The sequence below is a fragment of the Carassius auratus genome, unplaced genomic scaffold, assembly GCF_003368295.1.
Source record: "Carassius auratus strain Wakin unplaced genomic scaffold, ASM336829v1 scaf_tig00215205, whole genome shotgun sequence".
In the NCBI taxonomy this organism is placed as follows: domain Eukaryota; kingdom Metazoa; phylum Chordata; class Actinopteri; order Cypriniformes; family Cyprinidae; genus Carassius; species Carassius auratus.
This window is the reverse complement of record NW_020527982.1, coordinates 398,176-425,234: the sequence shown is the minus strand read 5'-3', so window position 1 is coordinate 425,234 and position 27,059 is coordinate 398,176. Positions and strand designations below refer to the sequence as shown.

The following is a 27,059-nucleotide window of genomic DNA, read 5'->3' as shown; positions in this document are numbered from 1 at the left end:
GTTTTAGAATATTACAATGGAGAAAAAATATATGGAACCACAAGGTCAAATTGTTCTTGTTACTATATAAATCTAAGCTAAATTAAATCTAGTTTAGAACTCTATATTCCATGCAGCAGTCGATTTTCATTAACATTAAACTATTTCACTTTTTTTTTTTCTCAGAGGTTACAACAAAAGTCTTCCAGTTATCTCGGAAACATTTGATCATGCTTGATCCTTGCTCCAGATTTTCAGAAACACCCCCAAAAAATACAATTATCTTATTTAAAATAAATCTGGACCAAACATCAAAGTGTTTAATGTGATGCAACTACATGCAAGTTATTGTAAAACAAATGCTTAAATACTCATAGGTTTGGGCAGAATTTACAGCCCCAAACACTAGAGGGACAAGGGGTACAGGAAAGAAAAATGGTCAAAAGCACAGAAAACATACTGGTTTGAAGTTTCATTAATTACTTTCTTATTCCTCTAGTTTCTCCCTGCATCAGTAAAATAATCTGAAATCTTGCACATTCAAAAGAAATAGCTTACTTCCGCTTTGAAAAATACAGTGAATATTATATCAGCAATATTAAATTATCCACAGACACAGAATTATATTTTAATTATGAGATACAGAATACACCCTAAAATTTTTTTCAATAAATAGCATTAATCATCAATAAATTACAGACACACATAAAAATAGCCAAATGGCTCAAAGTAGGCAACCACTATAAAATATTGGGTGGTCCTTTCAAATGCAAAATAATAACACAAAATAAGGATGAAAAAGAGGAATCTGGCAACGTCCCACTTCACCAACAAAGCAACCATGAACATTTTAAAGTATAAAATGAAAAACAACACACACTTACATGACAAAAGCAGGTGAACTGCAGTATCAAGTGTGATTTTTCTCTGAGAAAATACAGATTTTTGAATAAGTTAAGCAGGTTTTACAGTTAAAAGATGTATGATGCAATGTATCGTTGCAGAAACACCCTCTGAATTACAAAGTAGCGAGAACCGGGAAAATGTATCACTTCTGTTAACACTCTTTGTCAGTTTAAAGATTTGAAACTTTGCCTCAAAAGTCTTCCACATATTAGCATTCATTATCAATGTCATTTAAAAGTCTTAATTTAATAATACAATATTCATCTTGTGAAGGAGGGATCACCGTTTAAAAAAAATATATTGTAGTAATTTCACAGACCCGATATGAGAAGGTTAAGTGCATTGTGCTTCTATTAACAAGAAAATATTCTATTGACAGGGTAAGTCATTATTTTGTTGCCTCGTTTTCATTGCTATAAAAAGCCAGTCTACTCTGTTGCATCTGCGCTAAACTCATTTAAAACATCAGAAGCAAGAATTTGCCTATTCAAACCACTATAAAACAAATAACAAAGCAATAATAAACTTATTTAAAAAAGAACCTGTTAAAATCAAGAAAATAAAGGAGATCAAAAAATCAATTAAAAAATGACAGGATGATGATGGCTCATGGCAAGGATGTACGTGAGTACTTGAGCTCACACATAGTAGCCAAATAACAAATGTTTATGGCTGTTAGCATTCAGAACAAGTGTACAAGCGACACCAAATGTTTATTACCTATGATGGTGTGAACCATTTCACTGAACTTCATGCTGGACTGCAGGTTAAGGACAGTGTATGGTCCACAGTAACAGAGGGGGAGATTTCTGGGGTTTCCTAATGCTTGACTCTGGCTTTCTGGAGCCTTCTGATAGTTCACTGATACTGTATGTGTGTTTCCAGTTGGTATTCTGCCAAATGTTTATGCGCTTTTGTCAAAGACAACATTGGCATTTTTCTTTGTGCAAATTCTCTGTTTCCCAGCAATGAAGATTTAAACCTGCACTTCACAATCAAAAAAACTACAGTACATTTCTAGCAAATACCTAAGACTAATAAAAAAAGAAGAAGGGGTATTTAGTTGAACATCATTGGAATCAAACACACTATGACTGTGCCTCATTTCCCTGAATCACTTTTCACTCACATTCTGCATTGGATAAATAAATAATGACACCGCTAACATCGGGCCAGTCCTGCACCCATGCACAGGGCGCCCTGCTCTTCAATCGTCTCCAGATCCTCTGACTGCACGGCCTGGGTGATCAGATTCAGCTCCTCGCACAGTGTCTCAAAGCGGTACGCCACTCGGATGTCTGGAACATTAGTGCGTCTGATGTCGTTGCCCTCTTGCCCCTCTTTCAGATAATGTGGCCCCAGCCAGTTGCTTTTCACCTGGACACAAGACATGTGTATGCATAAGTCACATGTTTTCTCTCTGATTCCTTGTATTTTAATTGTCTAAACCAGTGGTTTGGCTTCAGGATGCACACTGGACATCAAGTGTGACCAAACAAAGTATTAAAACTATTGAATGGCAGCCAATGATTTACCACACAAATCATACGATGATGCCACAAATATCCTCAAATGCAAAATAAGCCATATATAATATAAAGTTATATTTTTCCTTTATATACTGCAGTTTTGGTCCGGGTTTTAGAGAATGAAGTCATTTCATGCAATTTGCTTATGTTGGCTTTTAGCTACTGTAATTTATAGAGATAGAGAAGCTTGTGCCAGTACAGTGCTGTGTTTGGACACACAACTAAATTGGTTGCCAAAACAGAAGATATGAAAATTATTTTATCCTCCCTTTTAAAAGTCTTAAAGTTACATTTCAGGGAGGAATAAAGTATTGTTTTTCTGTGCTGTCCATAATTAAGTTTTTGTTCATGACTCACCAGAACCACCATTCAAAAGTTTGAAAAGATTTTTGTCTTTAAAAGATGTCTCTCATGCCCACTAAGGTTGCATTTATTTTAGAAATCATTCTAAGCTGTGCTGCATAATATTTGTGGAAACTGATACATTGATTTATAGGATTCCTTAAAGAATATAAAGTTAATAAAGAAAATAATTTAAATTGAAATATTATGTAATATTTTATATGTCACTAAAACATCAATGCATCCTTGTCATTAATGCTAAATAAAAGTATTCATTAAAAAAAATAAAAAATCATAATAATAAAAAAACAGTTCTTACTGACCCCAACATTTTGAACATTAGTGTATGTAAAAAAAATAACATTTTAGAATATGGTTCATTTTTAGGTTATGGTACCTAATGCTTTATCTAACCATTACAAATTCAACCTTTATTTGTCAAGTGTTACTAAAAATGTGGCAAGTAAAATATGCACACTAAACAACACAAAACGGACTTCTGCCACTGCTGACAGAGGTGTACGTGTAGATGTGAGCACCTGGTTAGAAAATCCACTCATGAGCACACTGTTTCGGCACAGCTCACACATGTCACATGAGCTCAGCTTCCACACTTGAGCAGCGATGCTGTACTCCTCTATCAGCGGCTCCTGAACAACCACAAACACTCGGTCAACACATCGAGACCTCACTAGAGGAATAAGAGATATAGTGTAGTTAAAAACATTTTAATATCTGATGGTATAGTTTGGCATGTAACCTTTGTGAAGTGGAACTGCAGTGGGTCATCAGTGGACAAAGACACCATGAGACCCCGGGACAGGTACTCGGGCAGAGGATTTCGATGGTAACTGAGGAAGAGGCTGTTGTTGCTGAGTGGGGACATGGCTATGCCGATCTGAGCCAGGTAATACAGATACTGTAGTACAGGAGCCTGAAAAACACACACAAACATCTCGCTCTAAAACCCTGGGTGGACTGATAAGCTCTTGACTGTTTGCAATGGGTCTTAAGATAAGAATATTAGCTCTGAAATATCCAGTGTGAAACAAACGTGTTGTTTTTCTGCCAAACTTGTTCTCAATAGGTCAAATCTGAAGAGAGGATAACCGTGTCGGAATGGATGATGAATACTAACACCTTTCAAAAATAGTTTACCACGTTAAGGTGGGATATTAAGAGATATGGCCTTGGGCTGATACAAAACAATCATGAAAAAAAAAAAGGTTTCATGAGTTCACACTTACATCTTAGAAATAGAGTAAAGGTCATGTGTATTGGGCATGCTGGACTAGTTGGAAGTGAGGAGATGGGTTGGTGGTGGGATGCTAGAATACTGTCAAGGAACAGAGGCAAGTCTGCTGTGTATATATAACTATCATCTTGTTAATTGGGTTGATTACTAAGCTCCTCCCGCACTTTGTTAATAAAACAATTTAAAATACGAACATTCTTTGTATCTGAGCAGAACAGATTTCCAGTGACAACCATGATTCAGCAGAAGTATCTAGAGTTTCTTTACTTTTCTCAGAAGCAGGCCATGGGAAATATTTTCTGACAGCAGAAATCCAGACACGAGGTGGTGAATAGGCCCTGCCTCTCCACAGTGTGGACGTAACACAAAGGAATTCAAGTTTCTCTGTCTGTTGAGAAGAAAACAAGAGAAATAGATTTTTACCTTAATTAATATAATGTATTGTGGTAAGCAAATATGCACTTAGGTACATCAAATACCTGCGCAGGTGGTTGAGTACAGTCATATTTGCATACATGTAGTACAGATAATATGAGTATGGAGGATTGTCCTCCTCTGTCCAGTTGACAGGTTTTGGACTGTCCAGGTTAAAGATGTGATGCTCAGGTTTGGACTCATCATCCACGCTATCAAACCCCACAACCTGAAGGGCACATCAACATTCAGTCTCACAATACAATGAAACTGTGATCATACTTGTTGATAATCTGATTTTATTTACAGGGTGAATAGTGATAGTTTTATTTTGTGGAGTAAAATGGGACCTTTGACTTGGGACCACTGAAGTTAAACTTTAAAGACAGAGACTTTCTTACAAGCAACTTAAGAGGCAACGTACAGCCTTTTTTATAGGAAACAAAAATGATCATTGTACACTCAAGCTTTACTACATTACTAAAAGTTCACTCACGTGTTGCAGAAAGAGATGCAGCTGTGGATGGCTGCTGGGATTGACAGTGACCTCAACCAGAGGCATAAAAATGTTCTCAAGCATCTCCTGGAAGTTAGACAGCTGCTTTTTGGTGTGGTACACATCGCTGTAGAGGAAGGAAACAACCTGTCACCTGTTAACTTAGTGATGGTTTTAAAATTTAGATTTTATGTGCATTTTGTGTCCACAAAACATTTTGGAAATAAGTCCAGTGAGCTATGTGCTTTTCAATATTTTCAAATTTTGTGGTCTGTAAGATATATATATATCTTGGTGAACACATTAAGGGGAGAGTATGACTCTTAACCCTAGGGTTGTGGGTTCGAGTCCCGGGGCCAGCAATATGATGACTTAGATGCCCTTGAGCAAGGCACTGAACCCCCAACTGCTTCCCGGGCACTGCAGCATAAATGGCTGCCCACTGGTGTGTGTGTGTGTGTGTATGTGTGTGCACACACTTTGGATGGGTTAAATGCAGAGCACAAATTCTGAGTATGGGTCACCATACTTGGCTGAATGTCACGTCACTCACTTTTTATTTTATTTTTTAAGACACTTCTTTCACAAAAATTTAAAAAAATCTTACTCACCCCAGAACTTTTAAACAAGAGTGTAAATATTTATATTTTTTTATTTTATCAGAGATTTAGGCCTACTGTAGGCATCAGATAATACTGCCACTTTATATTGAGATAATGTTGAGTACTCACAATAACCGGGGCACCTGCACCAGCCAGCGCACGTTATCTGAATAAACTTTGTGTTTGACGGCCCACTGAGCCAGTTTATCCCATTCATCTCGTGAGCGGCCGTAGATGGAGAGCCGCAGCTCCACATTCTGATATTTGCTCTCCTCCAGGTCTGCCATCACCTCCTGAAATGCACCAACATAAAACTATCAGCAGGGGGGCACACTTTACCATGTGAAACTGAATTCATACTCATGTCTTATTAACCTCAAAAATTATAAAGAACAGCTGATACCTTGATTATGTGACCGAAGTATTTCCCCTCAATATGGTTGTCAGTCTTGATAAAGATTTCTCGGAGGATGGACTCTCCAATTGGGTTATATTTGGAATTGAATTTATCAAAGCGGTGGAATGTGTTACGGTCCTACAGGAAAGAGCAATATTAAAAAAAACACACCCTCCATCATCTTGGTTTCAAAAACTGCTACTTCAATACTGACCAATTATTTTCCCATACAAGTTAGAGAAGAATCTCTTTAGTAAAGATTTTGATTCACATGGTTTATGGACCTATTAAACTTTGTGCAACTTTGTATAGCATTCATTTAGAATCAGAGTTTTATTCAGTAGAGAACAACAGGTCATTCATCAACTTTTCCAGTTCTCACTGCAGACTGCATCTGCAACATACAACATATTTTTTATGAGAGTGACCTACGTAGATCCCACACAAACTCATGAAGTTTGAATCTCCCACTAAATATTTGACTTGGCATCTGCTGTGTGAAACAACTAAAAGTTAACTTTATTTTAAATTCTGTTAAAACTATGTCAAGGGTTTTCTTAATAGTCTTTTTCTTAAAAGTCCGCAAGATATAGCATATTAAGTACTAGCATTTAAAGGTTTGTGGTCAGTAATAGTTTTAAGACATTAATACTTTTATTCAAAAATGACACATTAATTGGACAAAAAGTGACAGCAACAACATTTAAAATGTTATGAAATATTTCTATAAAAAAAAAAAAATTATTTTGACCTTTCTGGGAAAAAAGTATATTTAAAAAAAAAAAAAAGCTCATCTGTTTTCAACATTCATAACAAAAATGTTTCTTAAGGGCCAAATCAGCATATTAGAGTGAGTTCTGAAAGATCATGTGACGCAGAGTGAAGTAAGGACTGCTGAAAATTTAGCTTTTCCATCACAGGAATACAATTTTAATAATATAATAATAACAACATTTCACAATAATATTTAAACTCTTTTTATGGTAAATCTGGGTGAACATAAGAGACTTCTTTCAAAAAGAAAAAAACCTTACAGACCCCAAACATTTTAACAGTAATGTATACACAAGTGTAGTGTATATTCAGTTACTATTATTAATTATTATGTCTAATTGCTAGTGATAGTAGAAGTATTTTTAGTAGAAGTACAGTTCTTAAGTTCTTACCGCATGCATATCCAGAGTGTCTACGCTGAGGTCAAAGGCCGTCAGGTTCATGCTTTCAAACACCTCTGACAGAGTCTGTCCTCGGCCTTGTTCTACATGGACGATTTCACCAGGATATTTCTTCATGGCTCTTTTAATGAAGCGCAGCAGGTGCTTCTGATTCATACAGGATGAGGCATGGATATGTGTGTCTACCTGAAGGTCAAGATGCCAAAGTTCAATGGTGATAATCACATCACAAGTGAGCAGCAACGATTGATGAAATAATTAGATATTCCCTGGGACAACCACTAATAAATTTAATGAACTTCAACAAAACATTTTGTGTGTTCATGCCGTTGTATAGCGGACCTTCCTGATGTTGTAGAAATCACGGTGAGGGACTTTCTTCTGTGCTGCCAACTCTTTCATCTCGTTTAAGAGAATGTGCATCTGGAACTTGGAGCTGAGGTACTGCAGCCGGCGATAGCAAAAAGATTTCCTGTGCAAAACAATATACACTCAGGAATCTATATGCTAAACCTAAAGCAGATCAGTCAAGTTCTGCCTATTTTTGGGGTCAGATTTAATCAGACTTTGCCTCCCTACAAATTAATTACAGGTCTTTGTGAGGATAGGTTCATTTAACCTTGCATAAAATCAGGTTCATTTTAACAGGTTCCAACAAGGTCAATAATGATTTCTATAAAGCAAATGAGCCTACTCAGGGATCACCTCACATTTACATATACAAAATGAGCTGTTTCAGTCAGTAATTTGATCATATTTTCCTGAAACCGCGGTATCAGAATGGAAACAAACCTCACAGTGTTCAGTACAACTTACACTGGCCCGTTAATGATGAGAGCCATCATCATGTTCATATCAGCTATGTACTCATGCAGGTCTGGGTACGGCAAGTCCAGCTCTGAGGAACTGATGGACATTATGAACAAAAAGACACAAGAAGACAAAATGTTAAAGGATTGGTTAGTTGACAAAAATTTCCTGATAATTTACTCACCCCCATGTCATCCTAGATGTTCATGTCTTTCTGTCTCCAGTTGCAAAGAAATTAAGGTTTTTGAAGAAAACATTCCAGGATTTTTCTGGAATGCATTTTAACCACAAATGCTCGTCTTGTACTAGCTCTATGATGTGCGTATGCAAATTCATGCATTATGTAATCATGTAGGAAAGGTCCCGCGTGGTTAGCTGTTCACCTATGCACTCAGATTCAAAAAGGCTGGGTAGGGCGAAAAACTCCATAGTGTAGAGTAGTGGTGTAGTGTAGTAGAGCCCTTTAATGCTGCACTGAAACTGCAATTTGGACCTTCAGCTTGCTGGCCAGCATTGAAGTCCATTATATGGAGACAAATCCTGAAATGTTTTCCTCAAAAACCTTAATTTCTTTGCTGCTAAAGAAAGACATGAACATCTTGGATGACATGCGGGTGAGTAAATTATAAGGGAATTTTTATTCTGGAAGTGAACTGATCCTTTAAATAAAATAATAATTATTATTATACAAAACCTACTCCATTTCTGGCTAAACTTAAGATATTACACAGATTATCACTATTGATAACGTTTACAGTGGTCAGTGAGGAAACAGGAAGAAGTCTTACTTGTGTGTGTACACATGAACAACACCATCCACCATCTTGCAAGTGTAGCCCAATCCTGGGGGCATGCTGGCAGGGTCTAGCACCTCATAGGGGTGGGTTTCTGAGACAAGAGGGTGGACCGTTGCATCTGAAGAGAACACATGATATAAGAGAAGGAGATGTTGTTTTGTTTTGTAACTGAATATTTACACTTACACATTTAATAAAGTTTGGGGTTGGTAAGATTTTTCTGTATTTGAAAGAACATTATTATGCTCACCGATACTGCATTTATCGGATCAAAAATACAGTAGAACCAGTGATATTGTGAAACATTATTACAATTTGAAATAACTTTTTATTCCTGTAGTAGTACTTAATTCTGTTCATTACAGTCATATGAATGACTTTTATTGCATTTTGTAATTGTGGTGGTAATGGTGCAAATGTTTTTTAACTAATGCTTTAATATGTTGAAATATGTTTGTTCTGTGGTTTAACTGATCATCTGTGGTTAATAAACAGATGCTGAGTCTGTAAACAAAGCACATTACTTTCATTCTTTCCACAGTTAAAGGGATAGTTCACTCAAAAATGAAAATTGTATGATTATCTGCTTACCCCCAGAGCATCCAAGATGTAGGTGACTTTGTTTCTTTAGAAGAACACATATAAAGAATTTGAACTCAGTCTATCAGTCTTTTAATGAAAGTGGATGGGAATCACGGCTTTAGGAGTCCAAAAACATACGGAAACAAAGCCAAATGAAACCCTGCAGCTCGTGATGATACACTGATGTGTCAAAACACAAAACAATCAGTCTGTGCAAGAAACTGAACAGTATTTCTATGTTTTTTTTTTACCTCTGATTTTCACAGCAATGTCCAAACTCCCTGTCCTGAGCACGTCATGAGATGTACAATTGGACAAAATGGACCACTGACACTATTTACAATCTCAATTAGGAGTGTCAATGGTTCATTTGAGAGATAAGTGGCGGTAATGCACTTATAAGTCGGTGATCTGCCATAAAGCAAGAAGAAGAAGATGTGCCAGTTTGTGTTTTACTGAAGAAACGTAGTCACCTACATCTTGGATCTCCTGGGGGTAAGCAGATTCACATAAAATTTTGGGATGAACTATACCTTTAAGTAAATTCCATGAAATCATTCTGCGGTAAATTATTCCACTCTCCTAAAATGCAGATCAATCCAGTGTGTCCCTATTGAGTTTAAACACAATTTTAAACTTTTCCATTTACTGTATATTTAGCACTAAGATCCTGATTCTTGGACATAAATCATTTATCCTCAGAATACATCCTTCAGAAAACTCTGGTTCAACCCACTTGCAGATATGGAGGACTCCGGCATCTCCTCAAAGGGATTGATGTCCAGAGGTTGGCCACCCAGCTGTTCCTGCATGTAACGTGCTGTAGTCCGACAGAAGCTCTGCATGGACAGAGAGATGTACTTCTCTCTGATGAACAGAGCTTTGACCACACATTTAGCAGCATCCAGTAGGTCAGTGAATGGAACCTGGGGTGTGTGAGAGAAGTCGACTCACTTAAACAAGGTCTGTCTGTCCATCTATCTATCAAAGGTGGGGATTTTTCAAGGTCTGTCTGTCCATCTATCTATCAAAGGTAGGGATTTTTTATTGACCCCCTTCTGCAGGTCAAACTATTTTGTTCAACAATGCTGATTCATTCAGTTAGGAAACAAGTATGAGTGGGTTTCCTTCAATTTGTTAAAAAACACTGAAGCCATGCCCATGCATAAAATCACATACTTGAAATTTGCTCCGCAACCATTACAAAAAAGCATTCCATAAAGTATGAATATGGGTAGTATGAATTAAACATTTTTTAAATACTACATCCACCATGTTGTCACTGGGATCTACCAGTGTCAGTTGCGATGCTTCTGATGCAACTACTGTCCAGTGGCTTCATGGGATAGTAAAGTGTCCATTAAATGTGGTTGGGCAAATTAAATTTGGGTACTTTTAGAATTCAGAAATACTACTCTTTTTGATATATATATATATATATATATATACAGTATGGAAGTAGCCATATTTGGATACAGCTTATTCATTGTGTGAGAAAACAAGTTTAAATAAATCACTGAATCTTTCACTCACACGATTAGTTAAAAAACTCAGATTCATTTAGAAATGAAACCTCATTGTGTGGCAGATGCCTGAATGTTCAGCAGTGTGCTGACTTTACATCTAATTTCTGTGGCAGGACAAAAACTGAGTTACTCTAAAATGCTAGTTACTGAATACTTCTTGTTTATTCGACTAATTAAAAAAATATTACATTTGTAATTTTACCATTGGTCTGAATATCACCTGTGACCTGTGGCAAGTAGCACAAAGCCACCCTGCCTTATCTCTTTTTTACTATTAATATTTAGTTTTTTCCACTTTTAGTTCCTCTATTTCTTGACAAAACCCCTCAGCTGTGTTGTTGTAAGCGCATCTTTCCCTCAGGAGTTTGTGTAATTGTGCATGGATGTGTGAAACTTGGTTCTCCCTCAGGAGTTTATATAATGTCTGTAGTGTCCACTTCAGTTCTGTTCTGTCAACAACATCTTGTTTCTGTAGAAAAGTGAAAACAGAAAAGTGAAAACAGAGCTGTTGCTACCCCACATTTCTCCTCTCCAGAGATCGTGACCCTCTGATACTCCCTCTCAGGGATGAGCTCTCTCTCGGGATAGAGTTCTTTGGGTGCCTGGCTTTGTTCTTTCATATACCTGAGAAAGAGTAAAGGTACAGCATGCTGATACTAGTTAAAAAAACAGGGATCCCACATGAATGATCACAGAAAATCTTAAACACTCACTCCAGATCTGTCGCACTGTCAGTTTTCATGAAGTCTTGTTTGGCTCGCAGTAGGATATCAGGCTCAAACCTCAAGAGAAATAGCATTTAAATCAACTGACTGTGGGTCAAAGGTCACATGTGCATACAGAGCAGTGAATGTTGGAATAATATTGACACACGAAGTGATGAGTAAATTCTTCATTACACATTTCCAGCTGAAAAGACTAGTACAGTTGACATCAGTATGCTGTTGTGTTTCAGTTGTTGGGATACAACATGAGATGCTGATGTTCCCAGAAGGTTAATTGCTGAATTTTAAGCAAATATTTATTTAATATATTCCTGAAGAGTTTATTTTTCTTCAGAAATTTTTTGATGAATACAAAGTTCAAAAGTACTTTATTTGGAATTGAAAATTTTCGTAACCTTTTGTCACTTCTGATTAATTTAATGTGTCTTTGCTGAATAAAATATATATATTATATTTAAAAATAATAATGATATATATATGCCCAAAAGTTTGGACACACCTTGTCATTCAAAGAGTTTTCTTTATTTTCATGACTATGAAAATTGTAGATTCACACTGAAGGCATCAAAACTATGAATTAATTAACACATGTGGAATTATATATGGAATTATATACATAACAAAAAAGTGTGGAAAAAAAAGTGTCCCCGAGAGATGCTTAGCACTTGTTGGCCCTTTTGCCTTCTGTCTGCGGTCCTGCTCACCCCAAACCATATATCATCTGCATTTTTTGGTCTCTTGTTTCTCATTTTCCTGAGAAAATAGATTCCCTATGGGGATCAGGTCTGGTGAGTTTGCTGGCCAGTCAAACAAACCAACACCATGGTGATTTAACCAACTTTTGGTGCTTTTGGCAGTGTGGGCAGGTACCAAATCCTGCTGGAAAATTAAATCAACATCTTCAAAAAGGTGCTCAGCAGAAGGAAGCATTACGTTCTCCAAAAGTTCTTGGTAAACTGGTGCAGTGGTTTTCAAAAAACACAATGGACAAACACCAGCAGATGACATTGCACCACAAATCATCACAGACTGTGGAAACTTAACACTGGACTTCAAGCAGCTTGGGCTTTGAGTATATCCACCCTTCCTCCAGACTCTAGGACCTTGGTTTCCAAATGAAATACAAAACTTTGGACCACTGGGCAACAGTCCAGTTCTTCTTCTCATTAGCCCAGGTAAGACGCCTCTGATGTTGTCTGTGGTTCAGCAAATTCCTTGACAAGTCTGTGTTTTGGCTCTTGATGCCTTGACCCCAGCCTCAGTCCATTCCTTGTGAAGTTCACTCAAATTCTTGAATCGTTTTGGCTTGACAATCCTCATAAGGCTGCGGTTCTGTCGTTTGGTTGTGCATCTTTTTCTTCCACACTTTTTCCCTCTACTCAACTTTCTGTTAACATGCTTGGATACAGCACTCTGTGAACAGCCAGCTTCTTTGGCAATGAATGTTTGTGGATTACCCTGCTTGTGAAGGGTGTCAATGATTGTCTTCTGGACAACTGTCAGATCAGCCTGTCAGTCTTCCCCATGATTGTGTAGCCTAGTGAACCAAACTGAGAGACCGTTTTGAAGGCTCAGGAAACATTTGCAGATGTTTTGAATTGATTAGCTGCTTGGTATGTCAGCATATTCTAATTGGCTGAGATGAGGTGTTTGTGTGCACTTGGATGGGTGAAATGCAGAGCACAAATTCCGAGTTTGATGTCACTTCACTTTCACTTTTTCACTTAAAAGTTTGTTTGCCATCTGGCTTAAACTCTGAAGGTTACAAGGTTACAAAAATGGTTATAACCATGGAAAAGTTTAATAATACTTAGAAAAAGTCAGAAAGCTTGTGTATTGTAGGCACTACTGTCAATGGTTGAGTTTCATGATGAATGATGCGATGTAGTACTTGATATCCTGGCTGATTTGCCGCTCCAGTCGTTGCCGCCTCTCCTCCAGTTGCTCAATAGGGCTCTCCTCAGGGAACTCATATGGAGCACTCCGCATCTCACTCTCCGCGAGGCTGCGCGAGAACAGCTCCTAAACACACACAATTAAGCTCACATTCACATAACGGCAGAGACAAACACAAAAAATGCATTCAAGCATCGTGATTACTTTGATTGCTGCTTTGTTTACCTCTGCAATCTCTTTGTATTTGCCATCCATGGATGTGCGCAGGTCAATGTGGCCGTGCTTGGTTACAGGGTTGCCAGGCAAAGAATACTGGGATGTGAGGAGGTGTCGGCCAACACGAAGATCTACTAGGAAGATAATGAAAGAAAGATCTTTATATTTCAATAGCAATGTCTTAATTGTTTTTAATCTTTAAAACATTGATTTTGCGTGAGTGAATATGGAAGAAAAACATTTGAGGACAAATTGTGATCCATTTTATTTAGCTTTGTTTTTCTGCTGTCCAGAAAAAGGTAGGGTCAGAAAGCTGCTGAGGATCCGCAACCGTTTGTCTCACAAAACAATGAAGCATTAAGGTGGGAGGACATTAGTTTGTATGTGAACGTGTGTTGGCCTCAGTCTTAGTATGCCCACTTTACTTGTGGGCAACTACAAACCAAATGTTCTAGAGCCCACTCAAATTATAGCATTGCCACACTGCAAAAAGTCACTGCACTCAATATCCAAACATTTTTAAAACAAGATCAATTTACTTAAAGCAAAACGTAAGATATTAAGAATTAGATATTAACATGCTTACATGTAAAAAAATGTTTGACATTTTTTTGAAAATAGTTTCTTAAGCTCACCAAGGCTGCATTTATTTGATCAAACAGATGCTTCCAAACACTTTCACTTCACTATGAGTGAAGGGTCAAGTGACCCTTCTGCTTGAGTTCCATAGTTTCCATGAGTGATATCAATCTTCCTAAACACTTGATCAAATATTCATAACCCTGATTAATAATTAAGCAGCCATGTCTATCCCCTGCACGGCAGAGAACTAGACATCTCGTCCCACCGTGAAAGCACACAGAAAACGGACCAAGTATAGATGGATTCCCCTAGTTAAACCCATCAGTAGAATTCCTGAAGTTCCTGCAGATCTAAAAAATAGTTTGCAGTACCAATGCACTTACAGTAGCAGCACTTTAGAGCACACTAGCCTGTGGGCTACTGCAAATCTGCAATAGTTACAATACAGATAACAGCTGTTTTCTGGGTCTGAATTCATCCTGAGATCATGTGATGAGCTCAGCAGTTGGTATATTGACATACTCATCATTATTTTACTAAGAGCTGACACTTACCATTTTAAGCCTGAGGCGAACCAACCATTATTAAAAACTATGCTTAACATGAGAGCTTTTGTGTCTGTGGAATCTCTTTTCATCATAGCAGCATAATAATTTACTCTCATAGTTTAAATCCCTTGCTGTGTAATTCTTAATCTGTATAAATGTATGTGCTTGTTAATCGCTGTTATTTTGATCTTCTGGTTTTAAAGATTTTATTTTATTTATTTATTATTTTATTTATCTTTTATTGTACCAGGGCTTTTTATTTTTAATTCAATATGTACATAAAATCCCAATTTATCATCCAGCCATATGTCCAAGTATTTATAACATTCAATAGATTCTCCTTGTAAAGTTGAAATAGAGTAATCTGTTTCAGTGCGAAAAGCATGTATTTAGTTTAAAACCAATTTTAAGTTGGACAATGACAGTTGCAGTGACTGAAAAGATTATTGCAAGAGCTCTATGGCTTGATTCACCAGATGTGCTACTATGTAAATAATTGTGTCATCAGCATATAAATGAATTCTAGCTCAGGTTATCCCACGACCAAGGTCATTAATATAAAAAGAGAATAAAACTGGTGCTAAAATAGAACCTTGAGGAACACCTTTTGTAAACACAATTTTCAACTGAGACACACTGAGTTATTTCCGATAAATGATCATTGAACCAATTTAGAGCCATTTCACTAAAACCTATAAAACCTATACAGGCTTGTAAACCTATACAAGCCTCTGTAATAAAAGTTTATGATCTACAGAGTCAAATGCTTTAGAGAGATCTACAAACAATGCCGCACAATGATATTTACTACCCAAACATTTAACAATATTATTTGTAACCAGCATAGCTGCTGTAATAGTACTATGATCCGATTTAAATCCTGATTGAAATTCATTTAAAACTGTATTTTCAGTTAAGAACTGTTTCACCCTTAATCTGAATTACTCATATAATTACACCAAATTACTTAATCAACGTTGCACTTCAGTTCTGTCGAGTTTTACATTGTGTACATTCATTTGAGAAGCAAAATGTAAATATGATTGAGATATTAAAGTACATGTGAACCGGAAGTTGCTGCTGACTTTATTTCAGTGTTGTGACGTATTTCCATCTGAACCAGAATATTGAATAGAGTGCATGGTTTTTATGTTTGCGCTCCTCCTCTCTGTCTCTCACTAATAGCAATCTAATGGTTGGAGGGATTCGTTGAAGGATATTCTGCCCAAGCCGTCAAACTGACGTCTTCAGAAAAGGAATGCCATTCCAGAGCAGCAATGTTCACATTTTGCTTGAAGATTACGAAGAACTTTTTTTTTTTTTCAACGGATTAACCTGCACAGATTGTTTAAATTAAGACTACCAATGTGCGCTAGTAAAGTAAATAAAGTACATTTTGATTTCATGTGGACTTTAAAACTTAAAAATACAAAAGTTATTATAATAGTGTATATTTTCAGAATAGTGATACAAAGCAATTAAAGTTTGATCTTTAAGATAATGTTTCAGTTTTTATTTTAGCAAAAACATGAAAAAATCTTAAACTTTATCCAAGATTCTCTCAAATCTCTACATATAAAATTTTGCTTCTCAAAAATTTGGGGGTCAGAATTTATTTATTTATTTGTCCAACAAGGACACTTTACATTTATCAAAATTGACCGTAAGCAGCAGAACAATTTTTAACAATTTATTATAATAAGAAATGTTTCCTGAGCAACAAATAAGTATATTAGAATGATTTCTAAAGGATCATGTAACACTAAAGACTGCTGAACAGCTGTACTGTTTTTAATTTATTCTTGGTGAGCATAAGAGACTTCTTTCAAAAACATTTAAAAAAAAATCTTACCTAGCCCAAACTTTTGAATGGTGTAATTTGATAATGTTAAACTGTTAAACTAGAACAGAACACTTATAACGTAAAAAATAAATAAAAAAACAGTTCAGACTGATTTGCATAAAATGTGCAGTGAAATAATAACACGGCTTAATTTCGAGTAGATAAAACAAATTGTTCAGCTTCCTTAATACAGCAGATTTTGAGCATACAATACTTTGTCAATAAACAAACTTAAGCCACTGTCATCCTCTAAGGCATTGACGTTTGCTGTTTTTCTAGAGCTTTAACATGATTCCTATTCATAACCTCAATAACAAGACTTAGTTATAACAATGCCATTTGATGTAAAGCATTAGTTCTCCCTGAAAAAAGTAGGAATCGCCATCCAACTGCTTAGACTCAATTACTAATTACCAACTACCATGTAATTATCCACAGTGCTCAAACACAATCGAGAGTAGCAGAACTGAATAATTGTAAATTTGGTATGGAGTGGAGTCATGTTATACTAACCCTCATTCTACTAGAGTTTACATAATGCTTTCTTTATAAGTCCTGCTGCTCGTCGTTTTTCTGTTCTGGCAAAGTTAATGTTCAACATACCTATCAGTGAGTTTAATGAAGGTAATTAATGACAGGATTGCCTAGGAGATGAACTCCTTGTTAAAATCTATGTGGCCTTTTCACAGATGGGTGGACTAATTATAACAATGACAGTTCATTAGCACACAACACGGATAGACACGCCATGAGATGCATGCACAATCTCACACACTTATAATCACACTCTCTCTTTTCACACTTCTCATTTACCTCCACGTGATCACGGCCTACACATTTCTCATTTAACTGCAAGATAAAGCATAGATAATATTATAGCAAGAGATTGTGTCAGGACTTTCGATGTGCATGTGTGTGTACAGAACAGTGCAAAGCCCCATGTGGAGACTGATAGACCCACTGGCATGTGTATAATCATCTTCTCATGTGTGTTATTTTGGGAGTTGCATGCGTTTTACATAACCACCATCCCCTTCAAACACAGGATCACTATATAAACAGCAAAGCAGAAAAACACGAGCTTCAGCCGTGCAATTTTAAAACTCAGATAATGGAGTTATTGATTCTGATGGTAAACATTCTAGAATGAAGGTCTATAAATGTCATATACTGTATTTGTGAATACTGCTGTGAGATATAGAGCTGAGAGATAAGAACAGCACTAGATGACCAGCAAGATGAGGTCAAAGATCAGACCGTCTGATTGGTTGTAGACGCCATCCTGCTCAACAAGTAACTTTTCATTTAAAAGTTGCATAATATTTGTTTATTTATCTGCTTGTGTGTACTTCATATTTGTTATTTAATTTTTAAATATTATCTTTTAAATTAAAACAATTACATTTTTATTATTTTGTTATTGCATTTTATTTCATTTTATTCTGCTTTCTTTCAAACATAAGTACAGTATATGTACAATACCGTTCAAAAGTTTGGGATTTAAAAAAAATAAATTAATACTGTTATTCAGCAATAATGCATTTAATTGTTATAGTAAAGTGATAGCAAAAGACATTTAAGATGTTTTTCATAAATGCTTTTCTTTGGAACCATTCAACAAAGAATGCTGAAAAAAAATATTTTTTTATCACATTTCCACAAAACTTTTAAGCAGCTCAAATGTTTTCAACATTGATAATAATAAGAAATGTTTCTTGCGCAGCAAAGCAACTTAATTAGAATGATTTCTGAAGAATTGTGACACTGAATACTGGAGTAATGACTGCTGTTCTTTTCTGCAGCTTCTTCTGTACAATATTGTACACTGTATTTATGTGTTATTACATTAAGGCTTTGCATTTTATAATTGTAATAATATTTCACAACATTACTTTTTTCACTCTATTTTTGATAATAATAAAATAAATTCATCCTCTTTGAACAGGGGAGACTTCTAACAAAAACATAAAAAATATATATTTTGTATGTAGAATTATCACAAAAGTTCTGATTCTGAAATATCTCATATGTTCCATACATGCAGAAATATACAAACATCACTAGGGAAGCTGAGGGAAGTTTAACAATACCTAAAGTGTGATCTAAAATTATATTAGCAGCTGGTTCTAATGCTAATGTTAACATACTTCATGAAATCCTGAGCACAACCGAGCCACACTGAGAATTATAGTTACCTCACCAACTCCTATCAGGGCCAGTCACTGTTGCTATGGCAACCTGATGCTGCATCCCTTTATTCGCTCACTTTACACCTGACATGACCCTACAAGATAGGTGTAAAATAAACCTGGAACTGTCTCAAAGTAGACACTCAATCACCATTTAGTACACCATTTAGTGAAATCACATGACTACAACTACAGCTTGCAGTGATCCATTTAAAATAATAAACTCCTGTCCATGCGTTTCCTGTTGGAAAATATCTGTGTTTTGGAACTTGGTAGCTGGTTTCTAGCCTTTTTGACCTAAACTAAATTTGAAACCACGTATGCTGATAGTCCAAGATAATCTACCAGTGCGGACCTATTAGAAACCAGATGCAAGAAACCAAAACACATCGGCCAGCTTAAACTGGATTCCCCAGTATGGTTTGGACACCCTTACACAAATATCATACAAAGACAACATCCAGGCAGCATCCTTCTCTATTACTCCTTCAACTGTCCACTTAATCTGTCATCTGTGAAACACAACACTGACCACAACACCTTCAAAACAGGACAATCAATACATTCATACACCATTAGCTACACACACACAAGTGCATGACTCCCAAGGGAAAAACATGAACTGACAGCAACCAGCTGAGAGCTTAGCAATGGAGAGAAACAGAGAATGAAAGGACATAGAAGACAATAAATATCTCAGATGAAAAAATATATGCAAACTATAAAAACAGGTCAGAAAAGGCAGACAGAATAAAAGAAGAGTGACAGAAAGAACATGTAGAAAAACACAAAGCCACACACACCTCCAGCAAAACATGTCAGTCATTCATTCCTCATTCACTCGCACACATTTTCTTGTGATTCAGTCTGTCCCACATACATACAGTAAACACAGCTTATGGAGCCGAGGCATCCACTCTCCCCTCTCTCTTCTTCCTGGATCCTGCCAGCTGTCTGGACTAGCCACTGTCATCCCCCTCTCATTTTAATATCCCTGACACATGTCTGGATCGTACCACCTGGCCTTGAGGGGCAGGGGGAGCTCAGCAGCATCACTGCTTCCTCTGTGACAGAGTGGGTTCGACAGCATCTCTCTACATCCCCCTGTCCTTCACCTCCGTGACGTGTTACTGCAGAGGATGTTTTGAGAAAGAGAGACTCCCTTGGAAGCTGGGCTAGAGGTCATCACAGCTTTTTTTGTTAACAGAAGAAAGTAGTATTGGACAATATTTCTAAGAGATCTGGCCCGTTTAAACAGTCACCAGTATAATGGGTTTATCATTATACTGGAGCGGTCACCAAACCATCACTGTCGACTAAATGTTGAGCTAAGCATTACTGTGGATTAAGTGTGTAATCCGCATTAACCCATAGAAACCCATATAAAGTGTAAATGATTCTGCTCTTATATCCAGAGGCTGCTTTTGTATTTGAGAGGTGCTTCTGATCATTTGAAGCTGTTTAATCAGAGGGAACAGTAGCATCCTAGAATCCTGCTCACCTGTTAGAGGAAAAAGGCTTTGATGAAGACATCAGAGAGAGAGAAAGGGACAAAGATTGCACTGATGAGGTTTTTGTGAGCCTCTGGAGACCAATTGCTTTTACTTGTTCCTGTGATTGAAGATCACTCCACCTCCGCTTCTTCCAAACCAGTATGAGTATGGAAACAGTTGATGGTAGCCATTGACTTCCATAGTAATTTTTTCCCATTCTTTTGTTTTCAACAGAAGAATGAAACTCAGTATTGGAATAAGAGCAGGGGGAGTAAACTTAGGTGAACTTTACACAAACTGTTGCAAAGTTTTTCCAAAATATATTCTGAAGCCAATTTTACCCATGAGTTTCAATAACTGTAAATTATTTATTTGTTAAATTAAGCTTTTTTTATGTTAAATTGTAGATAAGCGCACTCCAAGAAAACAACCAGAAGCAGGGAAAAAATGCATATCAAAATTTTGAGATGATGACAGTGAGTATGAAGTATGCTTGCTTGGAAAAATGTCTTGCTAGTCCCACCTAGTGGACAACAGCAAAACAGTTTGTTCTTTGGATTTTACGATCATGGAAAAACTACTGTACTTATTTCAATCCACAAACACTAAAGCACATAGACACCTATAATTATTAGAGTTTAACTACGCTGTTGTAAAAGAAAAGGGTGCTTTAAGAAACATAAACTTCCCACCTCATTGATGTAGTGGCTAATGGAATAATCAATAATTATACCCACTAAAATAATCTACAATAATTTATACTACATATAAGTATGTAGACTGACTATTTAAAAGTCCATATATACAAATTTTGTATATATAAACAAATTGCAAATATAAAAAAATATTATAAAAGAAACATTAATTTTTTAAAAATAATAATAAAAAAAACTTTACACCTTACAATTTTACATTTACACAAAATACACTGGTTTATCCTCCGATACAATATTATTAATATTATTGTGCCTCTTTAAAAGAATGTTCAAGTCACCTTAATTCAAATATTCTGGCACCAAATCACACTGTAATATTTTTCCTATGGCCTACATATAAAAGTCAGGTAAGTTTAGACTACAAGCAAAGCCAAACACAAAAGAAAAGAATCAGGAGCAATAAATGCACTGCACTGCATCAGAAATGTGGAACTGAAAGCTATTATTTCTTCAAAGAGAAATGGAACATTTTTCTATCCATGTGTTTTCTCCGAGTCCTTTCTTCCAAATTATACCTTGTATTTGCACATTCAGGGCCCATTAACACGTCAAGAATGAGCCACAGTAAAAGCAACAGGCTTTCAGTGATCAGACACTTGATTGCTGCTGAAATGCGAGAGGAATTTTAAATATTGAATGTCATATAGTGTCTCTAAAAACATGATTTAAAAGACTTTTCATTTAAAGCAAAGCATAATTTATTGGTGCATGTGTGCGTGTGTGAGAGAAAGGGAACTGTTTTGTGCCTTTATGACTGTAACTGTGGTTGTCTTAGTCTGCATGGGTTCACTTTTCATTTTGTATCATTTTTAAAAGACAGCAGCAATATGCCACCTGCTAAGCCTTCATGCTCAGATGATTACTCCATCTCTGTGGTGAAGATGCTTCTTGATAACATTTCCCGCCTCAGACTCAGACAAATTATCCTGGCACAGCAAGACAAATGAGTCTCAACATTTATCTCTGTGTGGTTTTGCACTCAACCAGAGGTAAATGCATTTTCCATAACACTGCTTCTGCAGAGGCATGAAGATCTAATGAATACATGCAACGCCTAAGGAAAGGTGTTTGTGCTTCTAGCACTGGATAAAATCACAGTTTTTCTGTGGGAGAGAGGTGTGAAGTGGTTTTTGGATCGGATCTTATGTAAGCCTTACACAATGCTGTCCTGACCTCAGACAATGTGTTGCATGCATTTTATGGATGTGCTCTACCAGTCACTGCCGTAACTGGTGCATGTTTGATTTCCCCAGTCTGGCTTTCTTGCAATTGAATCAGGAACATAATCTGGTGGTCGAATTTATTCCGGAATTGAGGGGTTGTGGTCACAAACCCAATCAGCTAAGTACTGCCAACATCATTATGGTCAGAAATAATGTTTAATGAATAACTTCCTCTTTCTGCTCATCTGAGAAATATCATATAAAGACCCAGGAGCTATTATTCCATTTCAGAGAGAAAAAACATGCATGTAAAGTATTAGTTTGCAGGGACCCATAAGAAGAAGAGAGACAGAAAATTAGAAAGCTTGCAACAGTTTTCCTCAAATCAACAGGTATAAAGTTTCTACATCATGCGGATGCTGGATTACTGAAACTCTCCTAAACAATTGGTACATAAAAGTCAAATGTGAGAAGGAACCTGCATAAAAATATGCTGAATATATGAAATGTGAATGTAAAAAAAAATTACATGTAATGACACATTATGTTCTCCATTTCCGTCACATTTCTACCACACTCTCGCATATTTATGTTTTTGAACAAACACACTTACCCCCACTGGCTGTGTACTGCAGGCTCCCTCTCTTCCTGAAAGGGGATGTGGGTTTGCCTGAAGGCAGCTTAGAAGACATGTTGGCTTGAGATTCACCAGAGATGGACAAAACACTGGTTGATTAAGGCACGGAGGATTCCTTAGTGGAGGAAGAAAGAGGGGGGACACACTCAGTCAGAGGGGCTTTGATTGCAGTAAGGAGGATGTTCAAATGTATGTGTGTGTGTGTCTGTGAAAGAGAGATCCCTGCTCTTCGGATGCTGCAGTGGGGGAAACAGGCTCCTCCCCACTCCTCCCAGTGTCCACTCAAACGCTGCCTGCATCCTGTCACTCCGCACTGTTTCCATGGAAACATCTGAGCCAGGTGGAACGTGACAGGAGAGTACGGCGGGCATCTAAATAATGCTGTGATGATGATGATGATGAAGGAATGCTTCTCATGTCACTTTCTCACAGCGCCAAGAGACGAGAACAAACATGATGAGCCAGATGAGCTTTAGTCACCCGGTAGAGATGCACTGTGTGTTGGGTGAGGAGTTTACTGACTCTGTGTCGCCTCTGGGATGGGGAACAGCTGGAATCAAGTCTGTGGAATATAGCAAACCATATATGAGATGTACAACCGGGTCAAGAAAAGTTTTAAGGTTGAGCATCATAACTACCATCACAGGGAATTAAATTAAAGAGAGGATCATATGGATCATAACAGTCAGAATTTTTGAAAATAAATTAATTTTAATTTTAATTTAATTAAATGAACAGCTTTTTCAAAAGATTTTGAATAAAACAAATATATAAATGTTGGCTAGTTATATCTATTTATTCCCAGATACTGTAAAACATTTTTCTTTAATAACCGAAATCATGATTAATCGTTTCACAGCACTGATAATATAATATATATATATATATATATATATATATATATATATATATATATATATATATATATATATATATTTATATATATATATATAAAGTTTCTTCAAGCATCTTGAAGACGTTGCCACAGTTCTTCTGGATTTAGTCTGTTTCAGTTTGTTCTGTTTCTTCATGTTATCGCAGACAGACTGGATGATGGTGAGATCAGTTGTCAATCTCCTTTTGCACACATAAATCTCACTGGATTATTACAATTAATGGCAAAATGAATGTTTGGAAATGTAAACTGATATTTCATACTGACACAGTACAGCAAGATAGAAATAACTGGCTTAAAACCATTGCTTAAAACCAACGCACAACCCTAAATTAAGGCAATGTTATCACTTCACAAGCTGCAATTTTTTACTTGTCTATAATGAGAATGCCTGTGAAATGATGGTGACAACAGCACTGACCCTAATAAGCATTGTACAGTGAGGGGGCTTTACATAGGAAAATGTCTGTCTGTCTCTGTGCTGACTGGACAAGAATGCAGCTCAAATGGCCCCTGGAAACATTAGCATTAGCTTAGAGGCAAATTAATATGAGTGCAAGAATGAGCCATTAATAATAATAAAAAACTGGGAACTTTTCACTGGGAAAGCCTCTCATGCTGTTGAAAATTCTGTGTCAGGCCTGAACGCAGTTCAAAAAAGCAAAAGCATGGATTTAGTTATTCCATTTGAAACCGGAGGGTTGAGATGCTCCTGCACTGCTCTCGGTCTCATTTTAATTGTGACAGCCATTAATGCATGATCAGGATGAAAATAACTATAATGCTGGATTGAGCGTTTAATAAACGTTTGTACATTTCGTAATGAAATTTCAACATAACTGCATTCGATTTTGAAACTTGCTCTCATCTGAAAAGAGGACTTTTCACCATATAGGTCAAAATTCCTCTTTTCAGATGAGAGCAAGTTTTGTATGTCATTTGGAAACCAAGGTCCTAGAGTCTGGAGGAAGGGTGGAGAAGCTCATAGCTTCTGTAATATTCTGAAATCATAACACTGTAAGTCCAGTGTTAAGTTTCCACAGTCTGTGATGATTTGGTGCTCGATGTCATCTGCTGGTGTTGGTCCATTGTGTTTTTGAAAACTAAAGTCACTGCACCCCGTTTTCCATTAAATTTTGGAGCACTTCATGCTTCCTTCTGCTGACCAGCTTTTTGAAGATGTTGATTTAATTTTCCAGCAGGATTTGGCACCTGCCCACACTGCCAAAAGCACCAAAAGTTGATTAAATGACCATGGTGTTGGTGTGCTTGACTGGCCAACAAACTCACCAGACCTGAACCCCATCGAGAATCTATGGGGTATTGTCAAGAGGGAGATGAGCTGAAGGCCACTGTCAAAGAAACCTGGGCTTCCATACTCACCTCAGTGCCACAAACTGATCACCTCCACAAGCATGAATCCGGTCTAGTGAGCAAATATTATATACAAGAAAAAACGTCTGTACAAATACTACTACTAATATTTAAATACAAGACTTCCTGTTTTCAGTGCAGCTGATAACATATCCAGATGTGCTGGGCTCTTGGCTCACCTAATCAGTGTCTAATAGTCTACCAAGCTTGTGTTCAGACTTTATTCTAAAGATGATGATACAATGGGTATAAAAAAGAACCCCCCTTAAAATAATCACATTTTGTTGCTGTGCAGCCTGAAATGAAAATGGACAGTTTTCATACGTTTTTATTTTTCCCAGCTGTGTTTGATCAGAAAGACATGTCAGAAAAAAAAAGATTCACAGAGTTTTAAAAGGGATCACCTGCTTGTGTCATTATTTTGTTGAACCACCTTTAGCTTTAATTACAGCCTTTAGTCTGTTGGGATATACTGTATCTCCACTAAGTTTGCACATCTCAACACTGCAATATTTGCCCACTCTTCTTTGCAGAACATTCCACTGATTTTCAGTGGAGTTTAAGCCTGGGCTCTGACTTAACAATGCAAGGACATTCACCTTTTACCACTGTGCGTTTACACACAGTTTTGCTTTGTGCTCTGGGTCATTGTCATGTTGGAAGGCAAACTTTCTTCCCATTGACAGCTTTCTGGCAGAGGGCAGCAGATTTTCCTCAAGAATTTGATGGTATTATGCCCCATCTATTTTTTCTTCTTTCCTGACAGGTGCTTCAGTCCCTGCTGCAGAGAAACTCCCCCATAACAGGATCTTACCATCTCCATGATTTTCTGGAGGAATGCTGTTATTTGGAGGGTGAGCTGTTCTGGATTTCCGTCAGATATATCTTTGGTGTTGAGGCCAAATAATTACATTTTAGTTTCATCTGCCTCATAATCTTTGATGTTGTTGTCACATGCACACAATGACCATTTTTTTGTCATAAATTCCTGTAATGTAATGTCCAATTCATTTATTTGTTTATTTTTTATTTATTTTTTTTTTAAAGGGGGGGGGGGTTCCTTTTTCTGACATGTTGATGTTATTTCTTTCACTTAGATGCTATAAGTTGCACTGAGTAAATACAGCTGGATAAAACCAAAACTGTATCCATCTTCATTTCGGGCTGCAATGCTAAAAATTGATTATTTTAAAGGGTGTGATTATATTCTATACACTGTGCATGGGGCAAATTTTTGAGCAATGTTGCTTGGGTACTTTCCCATTGAAAATGGGCAACAAAAAAGGGTCGTGGGCCCTGTATCTCACCTGTTTTCCTGCATTGCCCAGAAACATTGCTCAAAAACTTCCTCTGTTTATCATCACCATTATCCTCTCCTCATTCATCAGTTCTATCAAGAAAGGGCAGGAAAAAAAAACATCTAAAATAATTCCCCTCCGCTGTAACCTAACCTGACCCACACGGGCCTCGGCTAGTAATCTTGTGAGCAGTGTGGAAGGCATGCTGGAGTGTTAGAGGCAGGCTTGGACCACACAAACCTTAATGAGATTGGCTCTGATGAAGAAAAGGATACCATGATTAGCTTGCTATATTCCTCTTGGAAGCATTTAGGGATTTGGGTGCTCACAACCTGTCACAAGCAGTAAGAAAAAATCTGCTTACCCAAAGTGACGTGGGTTGAAATCTCGCTTTCACAGAGAAGTTGGTTTGTCCCATGACCCACCTGGGGAAAAACACAGGTGACTGAGTGGGAGGGTTGGGATACGTATCTGGTTTTAGATCAGTGTAAACGGATTTGTTTAAAATCAACTGAAAGCAGAGTTAATGATTCACTGAGGAGCGATTGTTGACTCTGGTTGACGTGTAGGCCAATTCATTTTGTTGAGATTTAGCACTGGTTGAGACGATCAGAACCTTTTAATCATTGTATCCTATGTGAATGTACACAAGCGGCGAGACAGACATGTTTAGT

The 27,059-nt window shown here is 37.0% G+C and overlaps 1 protein-coding gene across 5 annotated transcripts; it reads right to left on the bottom strand.

The window, feature by feature from the left end:
• Positions 1 to 587: 587 nt before the first annotated feature.
• LOC113093939 (AMP deaminase 2-like) lies at positions 588 to 23,411 on the bottom strand. Of its 5 annotated transcripts, none has more exons than XM_026259546.1 (18): positions 22,795 to 23,411; positions 13,657 to 13,781; positions 13,427 to 13,557; positions 11,524 to 11,592; positions 11,326 to 11,434; positions 10,021 to 10,210; positions 8,694 to 8,820; positions 7,912 to 8,001; positions 7,438 to 7,567; positions 7,087 to 7,281; positions 5,927 to 6,058; positions 5,653 to 5,816; positions 4,922 to 5,048; positions 4,491 to 4,654; positions 4,279 to 4,399; positions 3,517 to 3,690; positions 3,296 to 3,406; positions 588 to 2,262 (listed from the first exon to the last, which is right to left on the bottom strand). In XM_026259546.1, the coding sequence occupies exons 1-18, from the start codon at positions 22,871 to 22,873 to the stop codon at positions 2,047 to 2,049; spliced, it is 2,454 nt and encodes an 817-aa protein (XP_026115331.1). In that variant the 5' UTR covers positions 22,874 to 23,411; the 3' UTR covers positions 588 to 2,046. The 5 variants fall into 5 exon arrangements, with proteins under 5 accessions (XP_026115331.1, XP_026115332.1, XP_026115333.1 ...); XM_026259547.1 differs by having other exon boundaries at positions 13,657 to 13,778; XM_026259548.1 differs by lacking the exon at positions 22,795 to 23,411 and adding an exon at positions 19,694 to 19,801.
• Between the last annotated feature and the right edge of the window lie 3,648 nt (positions 23,412 to 27,059).

Bases quoted from the DNA above. Each gene is read 5' to 3' on its own strand.
- LOC113093939 (XM_026259546.1), bottom strand. From the start codon at position 22,873: ATGTCTTCTAAGCTGCCTTCAGGCAAACCCACATCCCCTTTCAGGAAG. The intron at 11,435-11,523 runs GTGAGTGTTTAA...ACTCTTTCTCAG, and splicing joins GACAGTGCGACAGATCTGGA to GTATATGAAAGAACAAAGCC. The intron at 7,568-7,911 runs GTAAGTTGTACT...TGTTTTGCACAG, and splicing joins CTCATCATTAACGGGCCAGT to GAAATCTTTTTGCTATCGCC.